At 36.4% G+C, this 24,336-nt stretch overlaps 1 protein-coding gene across 1 annotated transcript in view; it reads right to left on the bottom strand.

Annotated features, from left to right (window-relative positions):
• C2H10orf67 (chromosome 2 C10orf67 homolog) overlaps positions 1–24,336 on the bottom strand; it is a gene marked incomplete at its 5' end in the record, with an annotated part of 45,711 nt that overhangs the window by 9,933 nt on the left and 11,442 nt on the right. The window contains 6 exon segments of the mRNA XM_050709072.1: positions 727–786; positions 872–975; positions 15,708–15,773; positions 19,369–19,427; positions 20,591–20,710; positions 20,713–20,734. Of these exon segments, the coding sequence (XP_050565029.1) occupies positions 727–786; positions 872–975; positions 15,708–15,773; positions 19,369–19,427; positions 20,591–20,710; positions 20,713–20,734 (431 nt within the window).

The raw sequence follows: 24,336 nt of genomic DNA, 5'->3' as shown, positions 1-24,336 counted from the left end.
CAACAGGCCTTCATGACTGAGCAGCGCTCCATGGGACCCTTAGCGTTCACTGGCTGGAAGTTCATTACATTTGACAATGAGAAAATTTGTAGGTTTCAGCAAATCAGCATGTTTCAGCCCAAATACTTCAGAGTGCAAAGAAGGAAGATGAAGATTCTAGAGAGGCTGGATAGAGCAGAGGAGAAGACCATCTGAGTAAAAGTGTATGTTTTAAAGAAAACTGCAACTGCATGAAAAAACAGATTAAAGCACTGTTATTCTGGGATAGAGAAAAGGTAGTGACAGAAAAGTATGAAACAAGGGAGATGAAAAAGATGACTGGGAAAAAGGAGCATTAGGAAAGAAGACACAGAGAAACCAATTGGGTAATGAACCAGAGTATTAACAGCTTAAAATCTCATTCAAGCCTGCCAGAGAAGGCAGGCTTAAAGAAACACGTAGTCTAAAAGCATGAACACCAGTTCAATTTTTAAAAATGTTGAGTACTATTAACAAAATCATACAAAATTACCTGTCTGAAGTGTTTATGGTTGTTACAAGCAGGTGAACAAAATTATTGCAGTTATTTATTTTCAGTTTTTAGACTTAGCTATTACATCCTCAGATGTTGATGACTAGGTAACTGAACAATATATTTAACTACTTTCATTTTCATGAATATAATTTGCAAAGTCTATAGACCTTAAGTATTTTATAAATGTGATCAATGGAGTTATAATACTGAACCTGTTTTGTAGAATCTGGAATTTCTTTTTCCATATCATATTACATTGCTCAACTTCCTTTCTAGAAGAAAGCATAAAAAGAAGTAGTTAAATGTAGGGGCTTCTTAAATGTCTTCAAAGCCCATCTTAAAAATGTTGGCTACTACCTTGCTGTGGTTTGCCTTTCTTGACCTTTATATTTCTTCAGCTTCTCATTTTCTACAGTCAGGGTCTTTTCAGCAGCTTGCTGCTCAGGTGCTACGCATGTTATCTAAATGTAAGTAAAACACTGTTTATTTTCTTAGTCAACTTTGTAAAAAACAAATACAAAGTTTTGCTCATATGCAGTGCTATTCTTGGGACAAGTTTTCCTATTTTGGGCTGTTTGATATTTCCAGTACTCCATTAAAAAAAAAAAAAAAGAAGGGTCTCATAACCTAAATTCACAGTCGGCTCATTTTTTCAATTGTTTCTAAGGGTTGTGACAAGCAATATTTTGGCAACTGTAACAAAAACAGCACTGTGGGTGTATAAATGCAATCTTGTCCTCCATTTATGTCTGAACCTCATCTTAACTGCTATCAGCGGTAAAATTACTGTTGCCTTAAATGGAGGAGTATTCAAGACCTATCACTACAAATTTTCCATAGCAAAACCAGCAGCGTGTGGAAAATACACGGTCAAGAAATTAGAACGAAGAATTGAACTCTTGATTCTTAGACCTAACCCTGATTTTCATGATTGTGTCTATTCTGGGCCCAGGAATAATTCCTAACCTTTGGTGTTGTGTGGATGTTCTGACTCAAAACAGTCCCACATCAAGGGTAAGAGCAAGGAAAAACCAGGTGCATGGATTTAGAAGGAAGCTATGGTCAATTTCCAGTCTGGGTGATTGGATAGAAGTATTTATGCAGGTGCCAATAGAGCACCCCCATCACTCAGCTTAGGCACAGTCTGTGTGACGTTGGATCTTTACTCTCCTTTCTGGGATGCTTATTTCTATTTCCTTAAATGTCATGAGAAATTCTATGAGGTCCTGGGATAAAGCTGCTACGTAAATGTCTACTCATAGCATTACTTTAACACTAAAAGGCAAAAGAAGCAGTAGTTCTGTGACATCCATAGACTATAAAAAGGGTCAGTGTGTATATACATAGATGTAAAAATAAATAATATATAGACAATCATATTAGCTTGTAATAATTAAAAGATCATCTTGTCAGTAAGTTCATTCTTTTGTTTTGTAAGGTATTTGTAAAGGAGGCTGAGGGGAGATCTCATCACTCTCTACAACTACCTGAAAGGAGATTGCAGAAAGGAGGGTGTTGGTCTCTTTTTTCAGGTAAGAAACAACAGGACACAAAGAAACAGTCTCAAGTTGCACCAGGGGAAGTTTAGATTGGATATTAGGAAGAATTTCTTCATAGAAAGGGAGCTAAAGCATTGCACAGGGAAGTGGTAGAGTCCCCACCCCTGAACGTATTTAACAGACGTGGACATGGCACTAAGGGAAATGGTTTGGTGATGGGACTCAGTAGGTCAGGCTATGGTTGGACTCGATGAGCTTGAATGTCTTTTCCAACCTAAGTGATTCATAGAATGGTTTGGGTTGGAAGGGACCCTTAAAGATCATCTAATTCCAACCCCCCTGCTGCTTCTTCACACCTCACACAAATAAATATTCTGTCTTCCAAGAGAGACATTTCATCCCTGTTATATTTCCAGGGTTCTCCATACAGGCACACTGGACATGGATCTGGTAAATCAAATACATTATACACCTGTCTGCTTGAACAGAAAATTCAAACTTTCAGTATTGTTTTGTATTAATCCTATCCAGATCAAGTCATCATTTTGTTTTTTCAGCTGCAGATACATTCCACTTTCTTTCAAATACACATGCTGGTAGCTATGTGGCCAGTTCAGAGGTGTAAACACCAGAATTAAAGAATAGATAGCACTGCAGAGTTATCAGGCCTTTTTAAATAAAGGAAAGTCATTTTTATCTACATACTATGAAAAAAATCAAATGAAATTAATTGTAAATATTAATTATTACTAAATGACTGCAAAAACAATCACGTGATCAAACTCTCCTTTCTCACATTGTTTTTACACTGGTATGGCATCCTGGATTTGTGGCAATATAGCTGGGCAAATGGAGAGTTTGTAAAAATAGAAACAGGCCCATTGTAACTATACATAAAATAGCAAACCAGGCAATCATTGTGCAAAGCAGCTCTAAAGTCACAAGCTTTTTTTTTTTTTTTTTTTCTTCTGATTCTTTTTAAAGATCAGAGCTCCTTGAAATACAAGGCAAAGAGGCTCCTGTAACCCTTACTGATCCCCTCACTTACTGCTGGGACATGTCAAGGTAGAAGGGACCACACTTAATGACTTTCCCTAATCTGAAGATTCCTAGCTCTAGGAGTGATCCCCTGAGAAAGCAGTGGCACTGAACTCCTGTTCAGGATGGCAGTCAAAAAGAAATGAATGAGAGTTGCACCTGTGCTTCCTTATTTTACGTTAAACTTTAAAAGTAATGCTAACAGCAGCTACTTTTTAGGCTTCAACTTGTTCAATTTTAAATGTGTGAATTCCCTTCCATTGAATTTTTCCAACTCACTCTTTTTCGTCATTGCAAACCATTACCCTCTTTCTCATTAGATCACTTCAACCCCTACTATGTTTTGATATTCTACTTTTTTTTTTTTTTTAGTTTCTTTCTCTGAAATCTGTGTATCTGTCAAAACTATGCTCTTCCTCTCTGAAAAGAAGAGCAAAGCTCTTTGCAAATATGGAAAGCAACCATAAACTGGATAAAAAATCATCTTCTGAAGGTGAGACTCCAGCTCCATTTCAAGAGCATATCCAACTGATTGAACCATATTCCTAACACAGAAGGAGTCTTAATATCTTGATCAGAAAAGTTCTTGTTATTTAAACTGTATTTCTTATACTTCAGTTTTAAAACCTAAGGCTTAGTTAAGATTGTATTCAGATTTATATATAAAATAGCTAAGAAACACTAAACACTATAGGCATGTTCCAACCACTTGGAATACTAGTGGATTTTCATTTTTGCTTTTCAAAATTGGGAATGTATCATTTTAGGTATTTATTGTTGTCAGTCATTCAACTGTATTCAACATATTGTTGTTGTCATTCAACTCATTGCAGACTGACTGAAGCTAATGAAACAAATTTCTGCCCCCTATTCATCTACCCTTTGAAACATGGGTGAAGGGCTGAGAAACTATTGCTTTCTTCCTTCCATTAGATTTAACTTCTCATGTGCCTTCATTTGTTTTACATTAATGTTGTTCATAGTAGGAGACCCATAAGCCTACTGACTAATCTCCACTGTGAGCCTGAGCTCTTGACAACCACCCTTGGTACATATGCATGGTCTTTGGGCTGCCTCAACACATGGCCATCTGTCATGATTGCATGGAGCCTCTCCACAACTGGGTCGGACCCTTGCCTGAGGGCACTAGGGTCCAGACAATGCTGGTATAGATGAACAGTTTGGTTAACACTACAAGGGCCATCTGTTCTACAGGAAATCCTTTCTCTGTGTCATTAATGAAGTATTTGTAGCACATAACTATATATTTATTTACTTATGTAAGCTTTTATGTAATAGGAATTATGACAGCATGTTATTTGGAACCGAATAGAACAACTGGCAAAAATACCTGATTTTATTACATACATCAAGTCTACCTGATACACCTGTTAATAGAGATGAAGACCAACCATATATTTAGCAGAGGAAGTAATTAATTAGCTATGGTTTCAGCATGGTTATAACACCTCACTACTTCAGGCAATGTAAAAGAACTGAACTTGATCTAAACATTGCCTCCTGAAAATCAAAATATGAATCCTATTGAACAAGGATTCCAAAATTTAACTTTGGTAGGGAAATTCTGCTTTTCTGTAGCATGAGTTAGTATATAACATATTAGTATGATGATGATAATAATCACGTTTCAGGAAAGACATTTCACATATTTCTGTATGTAATCAAATATGTAATTAATCTCTAGCAAATTAAGCATAGACAGAATTTAATAACTGAATTTTTTCATGCTCACTATGTTTTCCATCCACTGTTCAAATAGACTCAGCTTTCAGACACTGGAAATGCAACTTCTTCATTAGGAAAAAATACATCTAGGAAGGAGCACTTGGCAATTTTGGTAAAATGTCTCCTTACTGCCAATCTCATTTTCATCTTTAAAGGTGAAAGTTTGAAATATAACATATACTACTTAGAACAAAAATCCATTCATATTACCAGAATGTATTTCACCCTGGGCAAGACTCCTAATTGCCTGAAAGGTTCTAAACGTGAACACTGTTGACTGAACAGCTACAAAGGCCCGGCCGGAGAGGGATGAAGATGCAGTGGGTGTATAGACCTGCTCAGGGGGCTTGACAGATTTTCACTTTCTACCTAATGTAGAGGAGTGTTCTAAATATCAGACACAGTGACCTGGGAATCTTCCATTTTGGGGAATTTCAAGAGTCTTCTTTCTTCTTGCATAAGTTATGAAATTACAATTACTTCAGCCACTGTAAAAAATACAATTAAAAAAAAATCTAGAAGTTGTACGTATGTATGTACTAGCCAAAGGTTACCACCCTCTTTTTGGATGTACTTACAGCTTCCACTGCTTGCAATACAAGTGGCATCAAAATGGTTTTATAAATTTCTGTTAAGATCTTATGGAAAATTAATTACTTTTAGTTTAGTTAAGTTCAAAAAAAAAAAAAGGCAAACTTGAGTGAACCTCAACACTATCAACAGAACAGATTTCAACACTAATAATTATAATGCTATTGTTAGACTTTGCAATAACATTGAGTAAACCTTGAAGGATATAAATACTGAGGAAGAAAACCATTTGGTCTGTATTAAATACTAGGATTTAAGGGATGAATTTAGGGAAGATAGAAAACAGAATGAACCCAAGAAATGGAATTAAAAATAAAAGTAATGAAGCTATGAAACAGATTTCAGGAGAACTGTGGCAATCCTCTTTGACACTCTTTCTGCTCTACTATTATATCCTTCTCACCATTACATTACTTAAATATGAATTATTTGCTCTAAATGGATAAGATAATGAAAAAATATTCAGTAAGATAAACCTCCTCATTGATGGGACTAGCTAGAATGATGTACTTTTCCATCCCTAATCTGTTTTCCTACTAAATACTATTTCTTCTTGTATCTACCTCCTATTTTGTCAACAGTGCAGTATGCAGTCATCTGCTGCCACTGAAACCGAGTATAAGCAGATATCTTATTATTTTCAGTATCTTCATTCATAACAAAATGGATTTTCCTGTGTAAATACAATCCCCATCTAGATACATAAAAATTTCTAAGGCGAATGCAGGTGTCCCCTGCTCTACCTACAAAACAAAATTACACAACCAAATTTGCTACAATACAAACACTGAGCAAAATATCACCTAACACCATATGTGTACTTAATAGTAATTGAATAGTAATTTAACTTTATTGACTGTACTGTTGTGTGCTCCTTCAAACCCACATTCAAAAAATAAAAAACCCTATACAGCAGAAACGTACCAATATCATTTACTGTTCTATTCATTAACAGTAGATTATACCTTTAAAACACTTAAGGCCATGTCAAAGTCTATGTGGTTTCTGAGAGGCACCATCCTCCCAGAGCTGTAGAGTTATGGGCAGGATGCCAGGTTAGGCCTGGACATCTACAGAGTGGCCCTTGGGATGGCCACTGAAGAGTGGTCAGGTCTGGGCATTTATCCTCTTACTTCAGAGATTGAAGGGGATAAATGTGCTTTGTTCTTTTTTTCTTTTTTTAAAGGGTGTGTGGAGGAGTGGAGGAGGAGTGTTCATGTACTCTCTTGTAGGATCAATATTGATCAATATCAATACCAAACAATACAGGTTTAATAATTTTTAATTCACCAAGTCAAAATCCTACTATCTTTGATATGTTTTAAAGCACAATAGCAATTATGAAGGGTTCTGGACACCAGAAAGAACAACTGTATGAGTAGTAGAAAACCATAATAGAATTATGGTTATTATGGATGGTATACTCAGACATTCAGCTAATAGGGAAAAAGAAAAGAGAAAGATTGTGAAACAGCAGCACCAGATTGGTCAAAAAATAGCCTATGGCCAAGGATAATAAATGGTAGAACAGGAGAATCAATAATTAAAAGGAATACAGAAAAATGTAAGCAGTGTTTCAAACTCCTCAAAACATTTCTAACAGGAGAAAAAACAGGATAGGTCATTTTAAAGGTTAAACTATAATCGAGATCTCCTTCAGTTCCTCAGGTATTCCTGACATGTTTCTAACAGGAAAATTCACAAAATACTAAAAGAAGCAAGAGGAAAAAAGAGCATTTGCGACCACAAAAAATATACCTAATAAAATACCGAAGAAACTGAAATTCTCATTTTATCAAAGTGTACTGGGATAAAAGATGATATCTGAAGAATGATTCATGCACAAATGTTAAGTGCTATTTTTCAGTATAAGTTGGAATTTTCTTTTAACTTTTCAGTTTCATATCTTTCCTTCCCTGCAACTGCCCATATTACCTGTAGCTTAAAGCTCTACTCTTCAAACAGAGCAGCCCAACACTCAGAAAGGTTTGCTGGAAAGTCGAAGCATAAGCATGTAGAAACATCTAGACTTTTTGAGCATGGAAATGTTGTAAGTATTGTCTACCAGTTCATCATCCCCTCACCTCTCAACATCACAGCTGTATCAACCAAGTTTCTCATGAGGATCTGTTTTTTCAAACCCTATGTAATCTTTAGGGGGTAGGATATGCATGACCAGGGAAAATTCTATAGCAAGACTGTTCTCTTAGTATCTAAGGATCTTTTCTGGTGGGCTTTGGACAAAAATCTCCTCGTGCTTCACAAGGAAATTGTCCTTAAAATGAAAAATGTTTTTAGATAGTACAGAGGCTGAATTTCTGTTGAAATTTTATGTTATTGCTATTGAAATTGAAATTCCATGTTGTTGCTGTGAAGATTTTACTGTATGATTAAATTTTTAGGGCAAGTAGAGATCTGGGTAAATTTCAAAGCAGTACTTAAGTGATACCAAATGTACTACATATGGATAGAAAGCAAATTCTTTAGTAAAGGATATTCCTCTATGCTTATAACATTTGAGATGTAACTCAGTAACAAATAGATAATTACTAATGGTATACCATTTTTTGTTTTAAGACAATCAAATATCACTTTCAAATATTACACGTTTCAACTAATCTAGATGTTCAGTTAATCTCAACATATAGCTTGTTCTCAACACATGCTGCAGATTTCCAAATCTAACTCTAATTAATAGGATATGTCAAATAACAGATGAAGGAAATCCAACTTCAAAAAGTGAGGCTGATTAACACATTGATTTAGATATTAACTTCTAAGCGTCATGAGTTCTTTTTATTTATTTATTTATTTATTCTTCTATTATTTAAACTTTTAGGAAGATCAGAGCTATCAATAATCCTTTACTCAAAGGCATTGTGAAACTTCAATCTAACTTTAGGGATAATAGAACATTAAAAAATCCTTCTTTCTTATAATGGTTCTCTATGTTTATTCTGATATAAAAATATTCTGCAAAAGTTAAAGAATGTCCTCAAATACATATACATTTTTCAGTCAAATATTTTTCTAAAATACATACAATATAACTCATAGCAAAAGAGAAATCCAAACCGTTCAACTTTCCTCACACTTTTGGTGAATGACAGGATGTGGTACTACATACAGATGATAAATTATATTCTTATTCGATTATAATCACATCCATAAAACTCATGGTAGAGTGATGGTTTAAATAATTCAGACAACTAACTCTAATAGATTCACAGTGCTAATCATTCTTACAAAGGAGCAAAGTACAAGTTTTAAAGGAAAACCTTCAAAAGCTAAAATATTTCTCTGTATTACTCTCACATGTTCTTATACTTAAAGGATTCCAAATCTGGCAAGTGAGCAGAAGGACTTACAGGAACAGGTTGTCTTTGGAAAGTGAGGACAACTTATATAAAGCAGGCCACACTTTCTCTCTCTCTCTGTAAATCCAAGAAGTGTTTTTGATCATTCATGAAAAAAGGAGATCATAAATGGAAAATAACTCCTTTAACATCAATAGTAATATAAAGACATATATTTAACTTATAAAATCATTGAGGCCATTGCCACAGGAATCCCCTCCCATGCCATTTCAAATGAAACTAGATTCTCATAAAGGACAACTTAATTCCCTAAATGAACTGTTTTGTGGAGTTAATATATTTATTTGACCATGGGCATATTTTAAAGTGTTTGGACGGTGGATGACAATAGGTTTTTTCAAAACTACACTAAGCTTTAAAACCATTCAAAAAAATTAGTTATGTAGTCACGAATATTTTATTTGCAGACTCTCCCCAATCTTTGCTTTCATCTTAAGAGAATTCAATGATTTCTTAATATCTTTGAGCAGCCTTTCAGTACTGACAGCTACAACGTAGTAAGAACACTTCGTATCTATTCATGTTTGCCAGACTTCTTTCAGCTGTATATATTCAGGAGGATATATATATGTAAATATACATATACATATACACATACACATACATATACTATATATATAGGATGCATATGTTATTGTTGCTTGAAGACTGGGACAAATTAAGTGCATACATTTGCAATAATAACCAACCCTACCTTACGACATGTATAAAAATGTGGGTAAACTACAGGATCTTTGTGACAGGTTATCTCAGCCGATTCTCAAGAGCCTCTCAGCACTATTTAGACCCTACCAAGGATTTTCCTGTTAGCTAGTAACTCAGGTGAGAGCTTTAACCAAATGCCCTAGCAGCATTTTAAACTCTGCTTCTATTTCTACAGTTCCTTCAGGATCACATCCTACTTAGTAAATCTTGATGAAGCAAAGGAAATATTTTTCTTGTGGATAAACTTGATTCTCAGCTTAAGAAACTAAGAAATAAAAGTTTATTCAATACATGGACTGTCTTTTAAAAACTTACAGTGCTGTGCAGCACAGTAACCTATTGGTCTTCTGCAATACTATGGCATGTATGTAAGGTAGACTTTGTGCTGCTTTTGGTCTTCAAATATGTAGGTATTTCATCAAACAGTATCCCAGTTTTCTGTCTCTGCTTCATGGCATTGTGTTTTTGTGGACAAAATGCCTGTGGACAAAACTAGGATTTGGGGTCTAGTGTTATAAATGGTGATCAGTATTTTTAGCTACTTGGGCAGTAAAATGATAACAAAAGGATTTCTTCCAGCAGATTCTTACCTTGTAAATTGAACTGATTTCAGATGGACAAACCTTGAGCTAGGCTTAGTGACTAATTATAGCTGTCAGACATCATGACCTGCGATCTGCCATGTCCACTCTATCTAGATTAAAATGCAAGAAACAGCCAGGAACATTTAAATTCAAAGGGGCAGTGAGTGGAGGATAAGGACCAAGCCTAGGAGTGTTGTTATTTAACTCCATTTAGATACAATGGAAAAAAAGAGTAAAAGAGTAAAGTTGTAATGAGAGTACAGTCTTACCAGTACAGTTTAACAGAATTATTTAATTACTCAGCTAAAACACAAATATAGATTTTCGAGAAAAGAGTAGAAAAACTAGATTAAGACAAATAAAATAGAGGTATAACAGACACAGACACAGACACAGACACAGATTTCTAGGTTGGAAGAGACCTCAAGATCATCGAGTCCAACCTCCGACCTAACACTAAGTACTCCACTAAACCATATCGCTAAGCTCTACATCTAAACGTCTTTTAAAGACCTCCAGGGATGGTGTAAAGACCTCCAGGGATGGTGGTATTTGTAAAAGGATTTTTTGTTGTCTTTAACAGCAGTAGCCAGGTTGAGCTCCAGATGAGCTTTGGCCTTTCTAATTTTCTCCCTGCACAGCCTCGCTACATCCTTGTAGTCCTCCTCAGTGGCCCGCCCTTTTTTCCAAAGATTATAAACCCTCTTTTTTCTGCTAAGCACAAGCCGCAACTCTCTGTTGAGCCAGGCCGGTCTTCTTCCACGCCGGCTCGTCTTTGGGCACGTGGGGACGGACCGCTCCTGTGCCGTTAAGATTTCCTTCTTGAGGAGCGCCCAGCCTTCCTGGACTCCTCTGCCCTTCAGAACCGCCTCCCAAGGGACTCGGCCAACCAGCGTCCTGAGCAGCTCAAAGTCAGCCCTCCGGAAGTCCAATACAGCAGTTTTACTGGTCCCCTTCCTGGCCTCGCCAAGAATAGAGAACTCTACCATTTCGTGGTCACTCTGTCCAAGACAGTTTCCGACCACCACATCTCCCACCAGTCCTTCTCTGTTTGTGAAGAGAAGGTCTAGCGGGGCACCACCCCTGGTAGGTTCACTGACCAGCTGCGTCAGGAAGCTATCTCCCACGCTCTCCAGAAACCTCCTAGACTGCTTTCTCCGTGCCGTGTTGTGTTTCCAGGATATATCCGGGAAGTTGAAGTCCCCCACGAGGACAAGCGCCGACGATCTTGCAACTTCTGTCAGTTGCCTATAAAACTCCTCATCCGTCTCCTCATCCTGGTTCGGCGGTCTATAACAGACCCCGACCAGGACGCTAGCCTTGCCGGCCTTCCCGCGGATCCTAACCCACAGGGATTCAACCTTATCATTCCCAGCCTGGAGTTCCACAACATCAAAAGATTCTCTAATGTAGAGAGCCATGCCACCACCCCCTCTGTGCTGTCTGTCCCTCCTGAAGAGCCGATAGCCAGGCATTGCAGCACTCCAGTCGTGGGAGTGGTCCCACCATGTCTCCGTGATGGCAACCAAGTCGTAGCCTGCCTGCTGCACGATGGCTTCCAGCTCCTCCTGTTTGTTACCCATGCTGCGTGCATTAGTGTAGATGCACTTCAGCTTGGCCATCGCCTTCTTCCCCAGCCTAGCCATTGTTTCCCCCGGCACGGCTCCAACAAGCCTTGTTTGAGCCCCGTCCCCCTTCTTGCCTAGTTTAAAGCTGTCTCTATGAGCCCCGCCAGCTCCTGGCCTAGGATCCGTTTTCCCCTTGGAGATAGGGACCCGTCTGGGGCCATCAGGCCGGGTGCCGAGTAAAGCTCCCCATGGTGAAAAAAACCAAAATTTCTGTGCTGGCACCAGCCTCTGAGCCACCTATTAACCATGTGAGCTTTCCATGTCCTCTCCGTGCCTCTCCCTTCCCCTGTAGGGATAGACGAAAACACCACCTGCACTCCCGCTCCCTCCACCAATCGTCCCAGCCCCCTATAGTCCTGTTTGATAGCCTTCAGGCTTCTCTTTTCAAGATCATCACTGCCAGCCTGGACTATCAAAAGTGGGTAATAGTCAGAGGGGCGAACCAGGTTTGGAAGCTTCCTGGTAACGTCTCTGACCCTGGCCCCAGGGAGGCAGCAGACTTCCCTATGCGTGGGGTCAGGCCGACAAATAGGGCCCTCCGTTCCCCTGAGGAGGGAGTCGCCCACAACAATCACCCTTCTTTCTTTCTTGGTGGAGGCAGTCCTGAGGCATGGAGTCAACTTCCTCACCTCAGGCATCCTCCTGGGTAGGCTTCCTACCTCGTCCTCACCCACCGGTCTCTCAAGCTCCAGGGCCTCAAACCTATTGTTCAAGGGCACCTGGGAAGGCAGAGGTATAACACAAGCAGAACACTTTGCAATATTAGCTAAAAAAATCTGTTTGTATTTTACTTAAAAAAAGATAATTGCATACTTCTTTCTGTGCCACACCCAGGGCATCTTGCGCTTTTGTCTCAGTGTTATCTCTCTTCTCCTTCTGCTGCTAAAATGAACCACCAGGAAATATGAACAAAATTATATGCACAAACTTTTGGAAAAAGTCTAATATCAACTCTTTGTTATAATTTATTAAAAATATTAAAATTGGAATACAAGAAGCATTCTTTAAATAGGATATTCAAAAGGCAAGTGACTTTTTGCAGATATAAATTTAATTGTGTTACCACTTTTGATCTATGGCAGTGAAAAACTATTTTTCAGTTCACAGATGGGGGACATGATAATTGGAGAGAAAAACACTTTTTCTTCGAAAACTCAGTTGGATATGAACTGGGACTGTTAACAACATCAGAAAGTGACAGCAACTCTTGGCTTGCACTGAGTTGTAGCAAAGCCAGTAATTTCTGTGTTACTGCTCAACATTGATCATAAATTTGTATTACTCAAATGAGAGGAAAGCAGAAATATTGTTTATAAAAAATGAACCCCCCAAATATTGAGAGAATCATGAAAGCGGGCAAGGGATGAAAAACATTTAAATCAACATTTTCCCCTAAGATTTATTCCAGAATTTTACTATTGATTCAAATTTGTGTACTTCTTTATTGATTCTGTTTTGTAATTGTTCATCTAACATTATTATATTTTCCAGGATTCAAGCTATTAGGAAATATCATTTTATAACCCTTTCTAACATTTCAATTTCTTGTAATGAAGTCAAAATATGCAGAACTACAAGAATTATTTTATTTGTATTATAATCTTCATGAAATTGCTTTTAAAATTGCTAGTACTTAGAGATCTTCTGAGAGTGTAAATGCTTTATTCCAGTCATATGCCATGGGATTTATATTTTCAGGATTTATATATTCCAACCTTACTTACAAATTACTTTTTACACTCAGTGCTCATTTCTCTTCCTCTTGAGCACTGTTGACTCTGAGGGTGTTTTTATTCTCTTGCTTGTCCATCTTTCATTTCCACATTTGTATGCACCCAGAGTATCAACAAGAAGTCTCAATGAGCAAAGCGTGTAAGGTCTCACGGAGTCTACTTCTTCCTTGCTGATTCCCAGAGGATAAGAATTCCACTTTATTTCCATGTTATTTCACATTCACTGTGCACATTACTGCTCTAACTTGTCTAACTTACTGCATTACTGCTATATTTCATGCTGATTTGTTTGATAATACGCAATGAAAAGATAAGGCCACAAGAAGTTGCATTTTAAATAAATGCAAGGAGGTACTGCAGGGTAGTCAAGGCATCTTCATCTCATTTCATAAGGGACCATGATGTATGCTTTCTGTGTCTTTATTTTGGGTCACTACAGGACCTTAGAACCAGCACACTATGTATGTCCTAGATATTTGCTAACTGTGTGCCTGACTACAGAGAGAATTAGGAGGAGAGGGACTAGTGAGGTCAAATCTCACTCAACAGCCTTTGCAAAGGTTGGACGGCTATGTACTCATTTGTTTTGAAATCAGACTATTTCTAACCTAGAAAGGTTTTCCCAGTTCATTCAATAAGATCCCCTTTGATGAAGCATTTCTAGGTAAAAGTTGGAACTACCTCTGGGGTGGGAATAAACAGAATTGTATATCTAAGAATCAATATTTACTCATTTTTCAAAATAATTTTATTTTGAGAACTTATTTTTGCCCTGATTTAATTTTTCTAATCTCCGGATTTTTTCATACATTAAGATTATATCCAACCTGACTACCTATGCTTTAGTGTAAAAGGTTCCACAAGGATTTCTAGAACTATCACAACTCAATTTGTACTTCACTTAAAATTATTTTTAAAACAAGTAAAATCACTTAAAATGATTTTTCTAGGTACCTAAGTTAGTATTTGAGATCCAGAAGTCTGTCTGAGTTCTTCTCATGTTACATATCAGTTCAGAAACATGCTATGAAGCCAAATCAATTCTCAGTTATATCATCTAACAACAATGCCTTCAACTGCTTTTGATAAATATGCAGATTTACAAATCCACAAATCAGACTGCAGTACTTCAACAGCATTCTCTACTGGCACATTCCTATCCCGAAAGATTTTCCTAGAAAGAGCAGAGTGTATACCCTGACTTAATAGACTAAATTTAGACAGATTTTAAAATCTTTCATTCATCACTTCCTAATTCCAATAGAATCCCACTTACATTTTCAGGTTAAAGACATTTTCTGTAAATGTCATGAGAATTATAAACTACTTTCATTATGAAGATGCTGATTAAAATTTATTTAATAGGCTATTTATTTTATATTTTTTTACCCTCTTCAACTGATTTGAAAGACCTGTTCTATAACACTATATTTTGTTTTTCTCTAATTTTAAAAAATGCAGTACTACAAAACTTACCCAGACTCACAGAAACTGAAAATTGAGTAAGGACTGCAGGACTGGCCCCCCTACTAAAAAAGCCCAAGACACATGGCGTTGAGATTAACAAAACAAAGTAAGTAAAGCAGCTATGACTTGGCACAAAGTTTGACAAGCTGCAGAAAAGCAAATGTTTAAATAACTGAAGTGGTACTGATTTTCTATTCACAACCTTTTCTCTCCTAAACAGTATCATATTCTTTTCCAGCACATTTAGATTGCAAGTCAAGCTGTGTTTTATTTTTTATTATAATAAACCCAGTCAGTTTACTGTAACAAAGACATACTAGTGGTGATCAGTGTGAAAGCCAGTACGAAATCAGGCTAGGAAAAAAAAAAAGTCCAATGGTAAAATAAAGGACCAGCCGTCTGGAAAGTTCCTGAATCATGTAAAAAGAAAATAAAAGGCTGTGTTCTTATGAGACTAATGCAGAATACAAAAATATTTTAAGACAAAACTCTGTATCTTTGCCTATAATGTTTGTTAACAGCAGCAGCAAATCTTTCTAAATAATGTTGCATTTAAATATTTTCCAAGTCCTCCTAAAAAAATTCATGTTTTTTAAAAAATAGTTTTAGTATTGTTGTTTATCTGTTCTTCTCAAAATACCACATGCACAAAAGAAAACTCTAACATATTTTTGCTATGTTTTATCACGTGAAAAAGAATTTCCTGACCTAAAAAAAAAAAAAAAGTATATTCGATCTATGGGGTATTAAAGGGTTTTTGCATATTTTATCAGATTTTCAGTAAATGATGGTTTACCAAAAATACTATATATGTAAATATCTTACCATATTTTTAGCTAATAGCCTTCCATTTTCAAGTTCTGCCTTCATTTGTTCTTGAATTTCAGTCAACTAGAATATAAACACATGAGAATTAGTGTTGGATATCATATTATAAACAGGCATAATTCTCTAAAATTTCTTTCTAGATACAGTCTCCCTGTTCAAGAGACTACATGCGGACAAGCATTTTTATATTATAACTGGTAGCAGATAGGGAGCTGGACTTACAGCTGGATACTTTTATGGTAGGATTTAATAATGCCACGAGTCATGCATAGAAAGTTCTTTTGATGTAAGCAAAATAGAGTGTGATGTCACATGAGGTAGGAAGACAACAAAAACATTAGAAACAGACTTCATTGACTTAAACTCTCAGAAATGTGGCTAACCGTCAATGAGTTGTGGCAACTTGTTACAGTCATACAGCAGTGGCAATCCTTCTGTTACACATTTGTGTAACGATCAGCAGAAGTCTGTATAACCTGCAGTGAATTCTAACAGGTCCTTGTAAAATACACTTTGCCAGGCAAATTATACATTTAACCGCACCAAGGACAAAGGACTGTGCCTAAAGAACAATTTAAGAAGGACTTTAAAACGAGCCTTCACAAGTTCCAGGATCAAGCTTGGTTAAACAGTTACACTGCGTGGCAAAGCGTCCTTAGGTTCTGCTGGTTTTGAGCTGTCAGAGCTACTGTCACTTGGGACTTGCAAGTTAAACATCTATATTTCTCAGCATCATGAAGAACAGAGTTTGTTACTTGCTGAATTTGCATTTAGAACATATTTAAAAGGGGACAATGTTGAGTACAACACTGTCATTCATTTTCTTTCATAAAAATGGAGAAACGCTACCCTTCAGCATAATAACCTAGAAGCTGGAATGCTCAGCCACAAATCAGGGCAGCCTACATTGTATGCCTCTGGGAGTTTTATGGCGCTTGATTACAATATCCCAAGTCATGGAAAAGTAGCTTAACTACCACTCTATGATGAGAATAAGCCACCAGTTCTGTTCAAGCTGTGCCATTGGACTCAAAGAATATGAAATTCATGAGACTAGATACAGAATACTCACGCATGAACTTCGTAACATAGCAAAGCTGTGACTGCATGAGAAAGGGAGAACATTGTGTTTTGACTTACTAGATCATTTATGAATTTTACATTAGATTATGAACTAAGAGGAAAAAAAAACACCAAAGAAACAAAACAGCAAACCCCTACTATGCACACACACACAAAACCCAAACAAAGGTACTCAGCAATAATCCAAAGAACAAATCTACGGAAAAGTTCCTTCCTCTATGCTGAGTACCCTCACCTGTCGTCTAGAGATTATGGCTCTTCTGTGCTTGCTCTTCCTGCACCCAGCTTTGAAGTGAATATTTTCCAGACAGAACACAGTGTAAACTAGCAGTTAAATCACTGGCGTATAGAACTACGTGTTCAAATGTCCTCAAGTTCACCAGAACCCTAGGCAAGTGCTCTAGTCCTTATGAGAAACTCAGTGCTTGCCATCACTTAGGAAGCTTTGAGAGAAATCAGAGAGGCAGCTGCCCACAGGTAGGGCACAGCTTGGCTGCATGGGCACAGGAAGAAGTTTCAGGCTCCAAGTCCCACCTACAAGACATTGATCAGTATTTTCTAGTTAGTCATTTAAGAGACAGAGCTTCTAACATGTTTCACCATCACTTACTACAAGCTGATTCAACATTGAGTTTGCTTCAAATCCCATTCTTAAGTGTCAACTTTTCCTTACGTAGCATCCATAGGATACTGATGTCTGCATCAACTTTGTGAACTCCATTTCTGGAGTGAAATTCCAACTGCTGGGCACTGCAGTAGTGCATGTCTTCCTGCCTGGCTCCTCTTTCTAAAGATGAAAGAAGAATTTACACATATTCTGCCTATCAAGTGAACATCTTTCAGTGGGATATGCAAAGAAGGGAAAAAAATGTCAGAAACTTCAATAATTTGGTTAATACTTTAGAACTGTAGTTTTTCTTTTGGGAATAGAAATAATCAGACACATTATCAGAATTATAATGCAAAGGAGCTCTCCAAAGGCTTCTGAAAGCAATACAGTTTTACATTTTATCTAACTTGACTGTGAAGAGACACCTATATGGATAGTTTTATTGGAGGAAGTTTCGGAGGAAAGCACATCATCCAAATTTACACAAGCGCAGCACTTTCAAATCATGTAAGAGGAAGGTAAAAGTGTTCCTATGCTTTTACTTAAACCCACAGACTGAGGCAGTATCTATGGGAAGGTACTGCATGTAAGAATGCCCTCCATTGCATGGAGATGAAGTGAAGGAAAATAAAGAGTAAGTTTCTGGAAAAAATTTCCCATGAGTGAGAAAATGGAAAGAAATGTACTATATAAAATATTATTTGGACTTTGCAACTGTAATAAGAAGAAATGTTCAATATAAGAACTGATGACAGTCACTTTCTTTACAGCATAATCAGGCTTCAAACCTAAGCGGGCTCCCCGAGCACAGTCAGACCTAAACATCAACAAAACTAACAGAAGCATCCCTTCTTTGACAGACTTGTGCATTAGACAGACCAATTAATTTTCCACTTCTGATTTTAGATTTCATGTATAGGATCCTGATAGTTTTTAAACTTTAATTAAATTAACTTTTCAATACTCTTGTAAAGAGAAGTATTTTCAGAGTGGGGAACTTGGTCATAGAAGACAGATTCATCTAAGGTCACAAGGAAAGTCAATGGAAGGGATGATTTTAGAACTCCAGTGCCTCAGTCATCATCCATCCCCCACCCCCACCCCCAAACCCTTCTTTAAATGTGATTTTTTTTGGTGAGAATTTAGTAATGCTGGAATAAGGACATAGAGGCATCACTATTTCTGTTATTCTTTACCACAAAGTGCGTTTTCTACAAAACCTTTTGGAAATGTTTGACAGAAGGAATGTTCTTCATAAAAATTTAGATTTTCTATTAAAAATGAATAGGTCTCAGGAATGACAGCTATACGCTGTCAAAAAAAGTCATTTGAGAACTATCACAAGATAGAAAGCTGACTGGAAATATATCTAGATGTTATACCAGGAAGACGCTAGGACCTGTCAATGTTTTATTGAGATCACTTATTAATGAATACATATTAGCATTTAAAAGTTATTCTAAAATGATTTTTATAATTAGTTCAGTTACTGTTTGCTCATATAACACATAAATAATAATTCATATACACTAACAACTCTATCTATAAATAGCAGAATATTTAACAAATCACAGGTTACCAAAATTAACCTTTATTTTTTTAAGTAACTAGCTATTTGCATATACTCTTCTTCTTTCCCTGCCTTCAAAAGTTTACTGAATGTGTTTCTTTTTATATTAAAGTCATCAACCATTTTACTGTAGTTTATTGAGGTTCAGAATTTTCACTGCATTTTAACAAAAGTATACGATATGATGGGATGAGAAACCACCATAGTAATTCAAGGAACACTAATTCATTATTACTCTACAGCGAGTTACACTACCACAAAACAAAATGTATCGTCATTCAAGTTAAAGTCTATTTCTCAGCTTTCCAGCAGTGTTTGGTCTATACACTGCTAACAGTCCAAGCTCATTACTGTTCTACCAGGAGTGTAGCTCATAAATGCAAAAATTACAGTACCTTTTGAATAGTTCGCTGATCAGTTTCCATTTTTAATCACATGCTTTGAACTTGTCTATCTGAAAACAAGAGGAGAAAGAGAAAAACCATGAAATTACATGCCCACATGAATGTATGCAAAAATGTTTGCTTCAGGTCAGTCTATAAACCCAGTGGAATGTGCGGTGGATGAGAGCCCTAGCAGAACGGTGACCTTCACAACCGCCCTTGACATTCACAGCCTTCTTCCTGCTGTTCAGCCGGCTGGTCAGATAGAGATTAAGGAGTAAGTTCAAGAGCCAAGTGTGACTGAGTGCCCACAGCTTTTCATTATTACTAATTCTGGACATCCTTGCTGTTAGTCACAGCCAATACAAAGTGTTTTAGCAGGTGGTTCTTTATTGCTCATACAAAACTACCAAAAGATGAGTAGCACCATTGAATCAGATGATAAACAGGAACCAGGAATATTTTCTATATCAAATTCATCTTGCCACTATTAAAGGTGATACCGAGTCTCATCTATATGTACATAACAAAACTAAACAGCCAAATACTACTCTACTGCCATGGTTTCCAGTCTTCCATTAAATATTTCACACTTCCAATATATGAAAAGTAATTTGTAGGTAAAGACTCTACATTGTATTTTAAGGGGAAGAAAGGCTCCTTTTAAGAACTGTAATAAGGCAAAGGTATGAAAGGTAGTGACAGCTTATTTGATAGAAACTAATCTGTTAGAAAACTTCCACAGAAACACAAAAGTAGGTAATTAGATGAAGAAATGCATATTCAGATATTTTGCAAAGCTCAAAAACTACTCTAGAGAGAGTAGGTTTTAATACAGTTCCATTACAATAAAATAATAGACTATCATTTTAAAATATCAATATCTACATCCAACACTTTTCTATTTCAGTAACTTTACCAGATGTATCTGCCACAAAATATGTACTCTAACCACATTGCTAGGCAATATTAGAAGTCTCAAAAGCCACAGCAAATATTCCTTTGTCATAAATTAAAATTATGTAAATATATGCATTAAAATTAGAATAAATATGTATGAATTTCTGTACAAATACATACAAAATTAGCATTCAATATCAGAAAAAGACAACAGTACAGAAATGAGTTGCTATCCTTCTGAAGCATGTTAACAATTAATTCCAACTTTAGTAACGTTTCTTACATGTTGCATTTAAGCTGATCATCTTGATTTAACAGCAGTTTAAACCTTTACCTAATACATATTTTTCTTTTTCAGACTGTTTCAGAGAATTTTCAAGACGAGAAATCTCGTTGCGCAGTTTAAAAACCTCTTCATTGAAATCCTCTCTCTCCTTTTCAGACTTTTTTTTTCATGGTCATCATCTTCAAAGACAACCTAAAAGATTGCGATGCCTTGAATTTGTATGTAAGGAATCAAGGATTTAAACGCTGCACTGGTATAATATTATACAACACAGTATCATATAATTTCTGAATTCTATTACAGAGTCATAATATGAATAGAAAAAAAAGTTGTGACTCTAAATGGGTCCCCGCTAGAAGAAAGGCTGCAGTACATTATATACAAAGACCATAACACATGGGGACATTTTATTGACAGGAATAATGCATATCATACTGTTTGTGTGCCCTCATCATTCAGGTCAATTTATTATGGAGGCTGTGTCCAGGAAGGCAGCTGGGGCCTATCCACCCACACTTCCCCCTGCGTTTATGAAGTGCTGTCCGTAACTAGGCAGGCAGGAGAGGCTGTGGACAGGCAACACCAGGGGGTTGCAAAGTGCATGGCGAAGGAGGGGGGCTTGTTGCCTTTGTGCCATTTCTCAGTGACAGTGCTGCCAGTGTCATGAGGAGCACATCACATGTCAAAGCGGTGAAGTTTTCAGGCTGGGAGCCGCATGGAGTCCATCAGGCCTTCTGATATCAACACAGTTGGTTTTCTACTTGGTGTCGGAGCCACCCAGAGGCAATTCATATTCTGAACATTAACATGGCTTTGCATGCCTGTCACACATAGACCGTGCAGGGGTTTAATGCTATTGAAGACTACGGTTTAAATCTCTATGCAAACAGTGATTACCTTGTAAGAAGGTTCCAGGATAACATACAACAAAAGACTTTAAAGTTATAGTTTTAGTAAAGCAAACTCATTTACATTTTTATTATGCGTGTCCTTTGTTTAAATCTTGCCACATCCATTATGGAAAAGACTTCTTATGCAACTGAAGCTTATTGGGACAGCTACTCTTTTTTTCTTGTTGGTTTCAAAGCTATTGAAAACATTTGAATATATTGTCTTATGGCTGTCTAGATTTTACTGCCACATATTTCTTTTAAAATTATAGAAAAGCTTTCAAGCTGGCACGAATCTTTATAGTAATACCAGAATATTAACTAACTCCTGAAACTATTTAAAATATTAACACAAAAGAGAAGACTCAGACAGCAATTACTCCGCTTACTAAGGAAAACTTAGGATATTATTTGCTTTGCTTAGTAAAAATATGTACTCTTTTTAAAAAAAAATCTTGAAAATAAAAGTGTTAAGGAACTTTGAAAACAAAATTCAGAGGTTTTCAAACGACATATAAACTTGAACTATAATGTATTTATGGGTAAAATTTAGTCCTGAACTTTATGTTTTTCCTCAGATAAGACAGTTTTGATCTCCTGTTTACCAGAACAAATTATCAATGTGTTATACAAAGCCACAAAGTTTTCACTGATTTTATAAGAAATCATGTAAATAAAATGTCAAGTGTTTTGAAAAGTAATTCATACTACTTTGTGTCTCCCCTGCCTTTACTGAAGAAACAGTAGCAGCTTACATAAAGACCAAATATTATTAAAAAATATTACTTTTAATAATGCAATTTTTTTGAACCCTAATAAAATACTTGAACATTATTTCGTTGTAAACAGTCTTTATGCAGTAAGAAACTTTCAATTAGTCTTCTGAGATAATTACTAGATTGCATGTATTTACTGAAAACTTTTACCAAGAGAGACTAGCACAGCAAAGGGAAACCAATAGTGCTAAGGAAACAGCACAAGCAATATTTGCGTAATTAACTAAGACTATGATCTGTCAGTGGCCAACTTGAAACCCTGCAAAACAAACTTACTTTTAAGCAACTGTTACAGCTCCTAATGGGCTTAGGTATTTGTTCCCTCACCCAGGCTATATTTGAGCATCAACAGCTGATGCTCAAAGAAGACCCTTTAGTCTTAGACAAACTAAAACGATTTGAAATGGAAATTGAATGAGCTTTAAATGGTATCGCAACTATAAGCGTGGTCATAATATTTTACTGTTTTAATGAAAGGCTGTAAACTACATACAAGACGCTTTCTTCCCAAACTTCCCCTTTCCACATTACTTAGGCAACCTTTAGCTCTAGCTCCACCATCTGCTAAGCCCAAGAACTGCAGGTCATTAACTATTCAGTCTCCTGCTGCAATGAGGACACTCATTAGCAAAATGAACAAAGGGACAATTTTCTGTAGCTACAGTCATCTGTTACACTTTGAGTGGCAGGTTTTGTAGCAATGTTCTCTCTACCATCTGCCCACAGCGGTAGCGTTTGGCTTGCTTAAACTGGGGAACTTTTAAGTTGTAAGAAAAAAGGGCTAAAGGTTGGAAGGCGATTACAGCATGGCTTATACAGGATACTTCAACATTTCTCACATTATCTAGTTTATTGTCTTCATTCTAACATTTTTACTACCTTAAATTAAAAAATTCATATTTTAAGCCTTAATAAATTCAACTATATATTTATTAAATATTAACTTTTATGCATTGTAGACTTTTACAATGATACTTCTAATAGTACTAGATAGATCTACATACGTAATTTTGGACTATAACAAAATTAAACCAGACTCATCCATTGATAAGCACAGTATTCTAGCCAAATAGTCCTTGAGGTAATGCTGAGAGAATGTAGCTATTTGTTATGCAGTTGAGAACAACTCATTTCCCTTTGATATCTTGCAGTATTTAATATACTCTCAAAATAATTGTCTGTTTGAATAACAGGTATGATTTTTGCGTTTTTACTGCAAAGAAATAAAATGAAAATCACTGATGCTATCTTATGATACCAAACAAGAAAACATTTGAGCTTATGCTAGGCAAAATTGTAAACTGAAGTTTGGATCTGCTGCTGATATATTATGAATTTGCCTTGAAAACAAAACCTATTGTTGAACATCAGTCATTTAAATTATAATGTACCTTTCCCTTTCTAAGGTATACTTTAGGTATTTAAAGCCTATTATTTATACCACAAGAGGGTGCAATTGTACAAGATGTCATGAAAAACATTCAAAATATACGAGTTTTGAGTTGCAAGGGAAATTATCATTTCAATGTTTATTTATATTTATTGCTGGAAATCATATATCCATAACATGTTACATAACACATTTATAATTTTAAGTCTTGCACTGAGTATAGCTATACATCTCAAATGTTAAGGTAGAGTGTGAAAAGTTCTAGGATAGCCTATGGTTGAACACAAGCCATTACTTTTCTGACAGTCACCCTCTTACTACACCCCTATCTTCAGATCAGCTAATGGATATATTCTAAAAGGGCTTCCAGTCTTGAAAATTTCAGGATATCAAGATGCCTTTATTCCTTTGGAAACACACTCCAATCAGCAATCATTTTCCTATGTGGTTTCATCTCCTAGCCAATGTATTTGATTATGTCAAGTCTTTTAAATGTAACAAAATGGAGGCACCTGCAAGGATGGGATTAACAAGTAACTACTGGCCCAAATAGCTCTTTTTATCTTTTTAAAGCATGACAGAGCTGGAAAAAGTGTTAGGGTAGCATAGCTTTGGAGGGAGAATAGGCAATGCATTGCAAATTCCTTGACAGAGGAGAACGGAATGTTTTCTTTTGTATAAATGCGGAACCCTTGGAGAAGAAGTAGAGTTGATTCCTCATTTCCAGGTATTTTTTGA

The sequence above is a fragment of the Cygnus atratus genome, chromosome 2 (assembly GCF_013377495.2).
Source record: "Cygnus atratus isolate AKBS03 ecotype Queensland, Australia chromosome 2, CAtr_DNAZoo_HiC_assembly, whole genome shotgun sequence".
Lineage (NCBI taxonomy): Eukaryota > Metazoa > Chordata > Aves > Anseriformes > Anatidae > Cygnus > Cygnus atratus.
The sequence above is the reverse complement of the archived record's forward strand: the minus strand, read 5'-3'. Positions and strand labels throughout refer to the sequence as shown.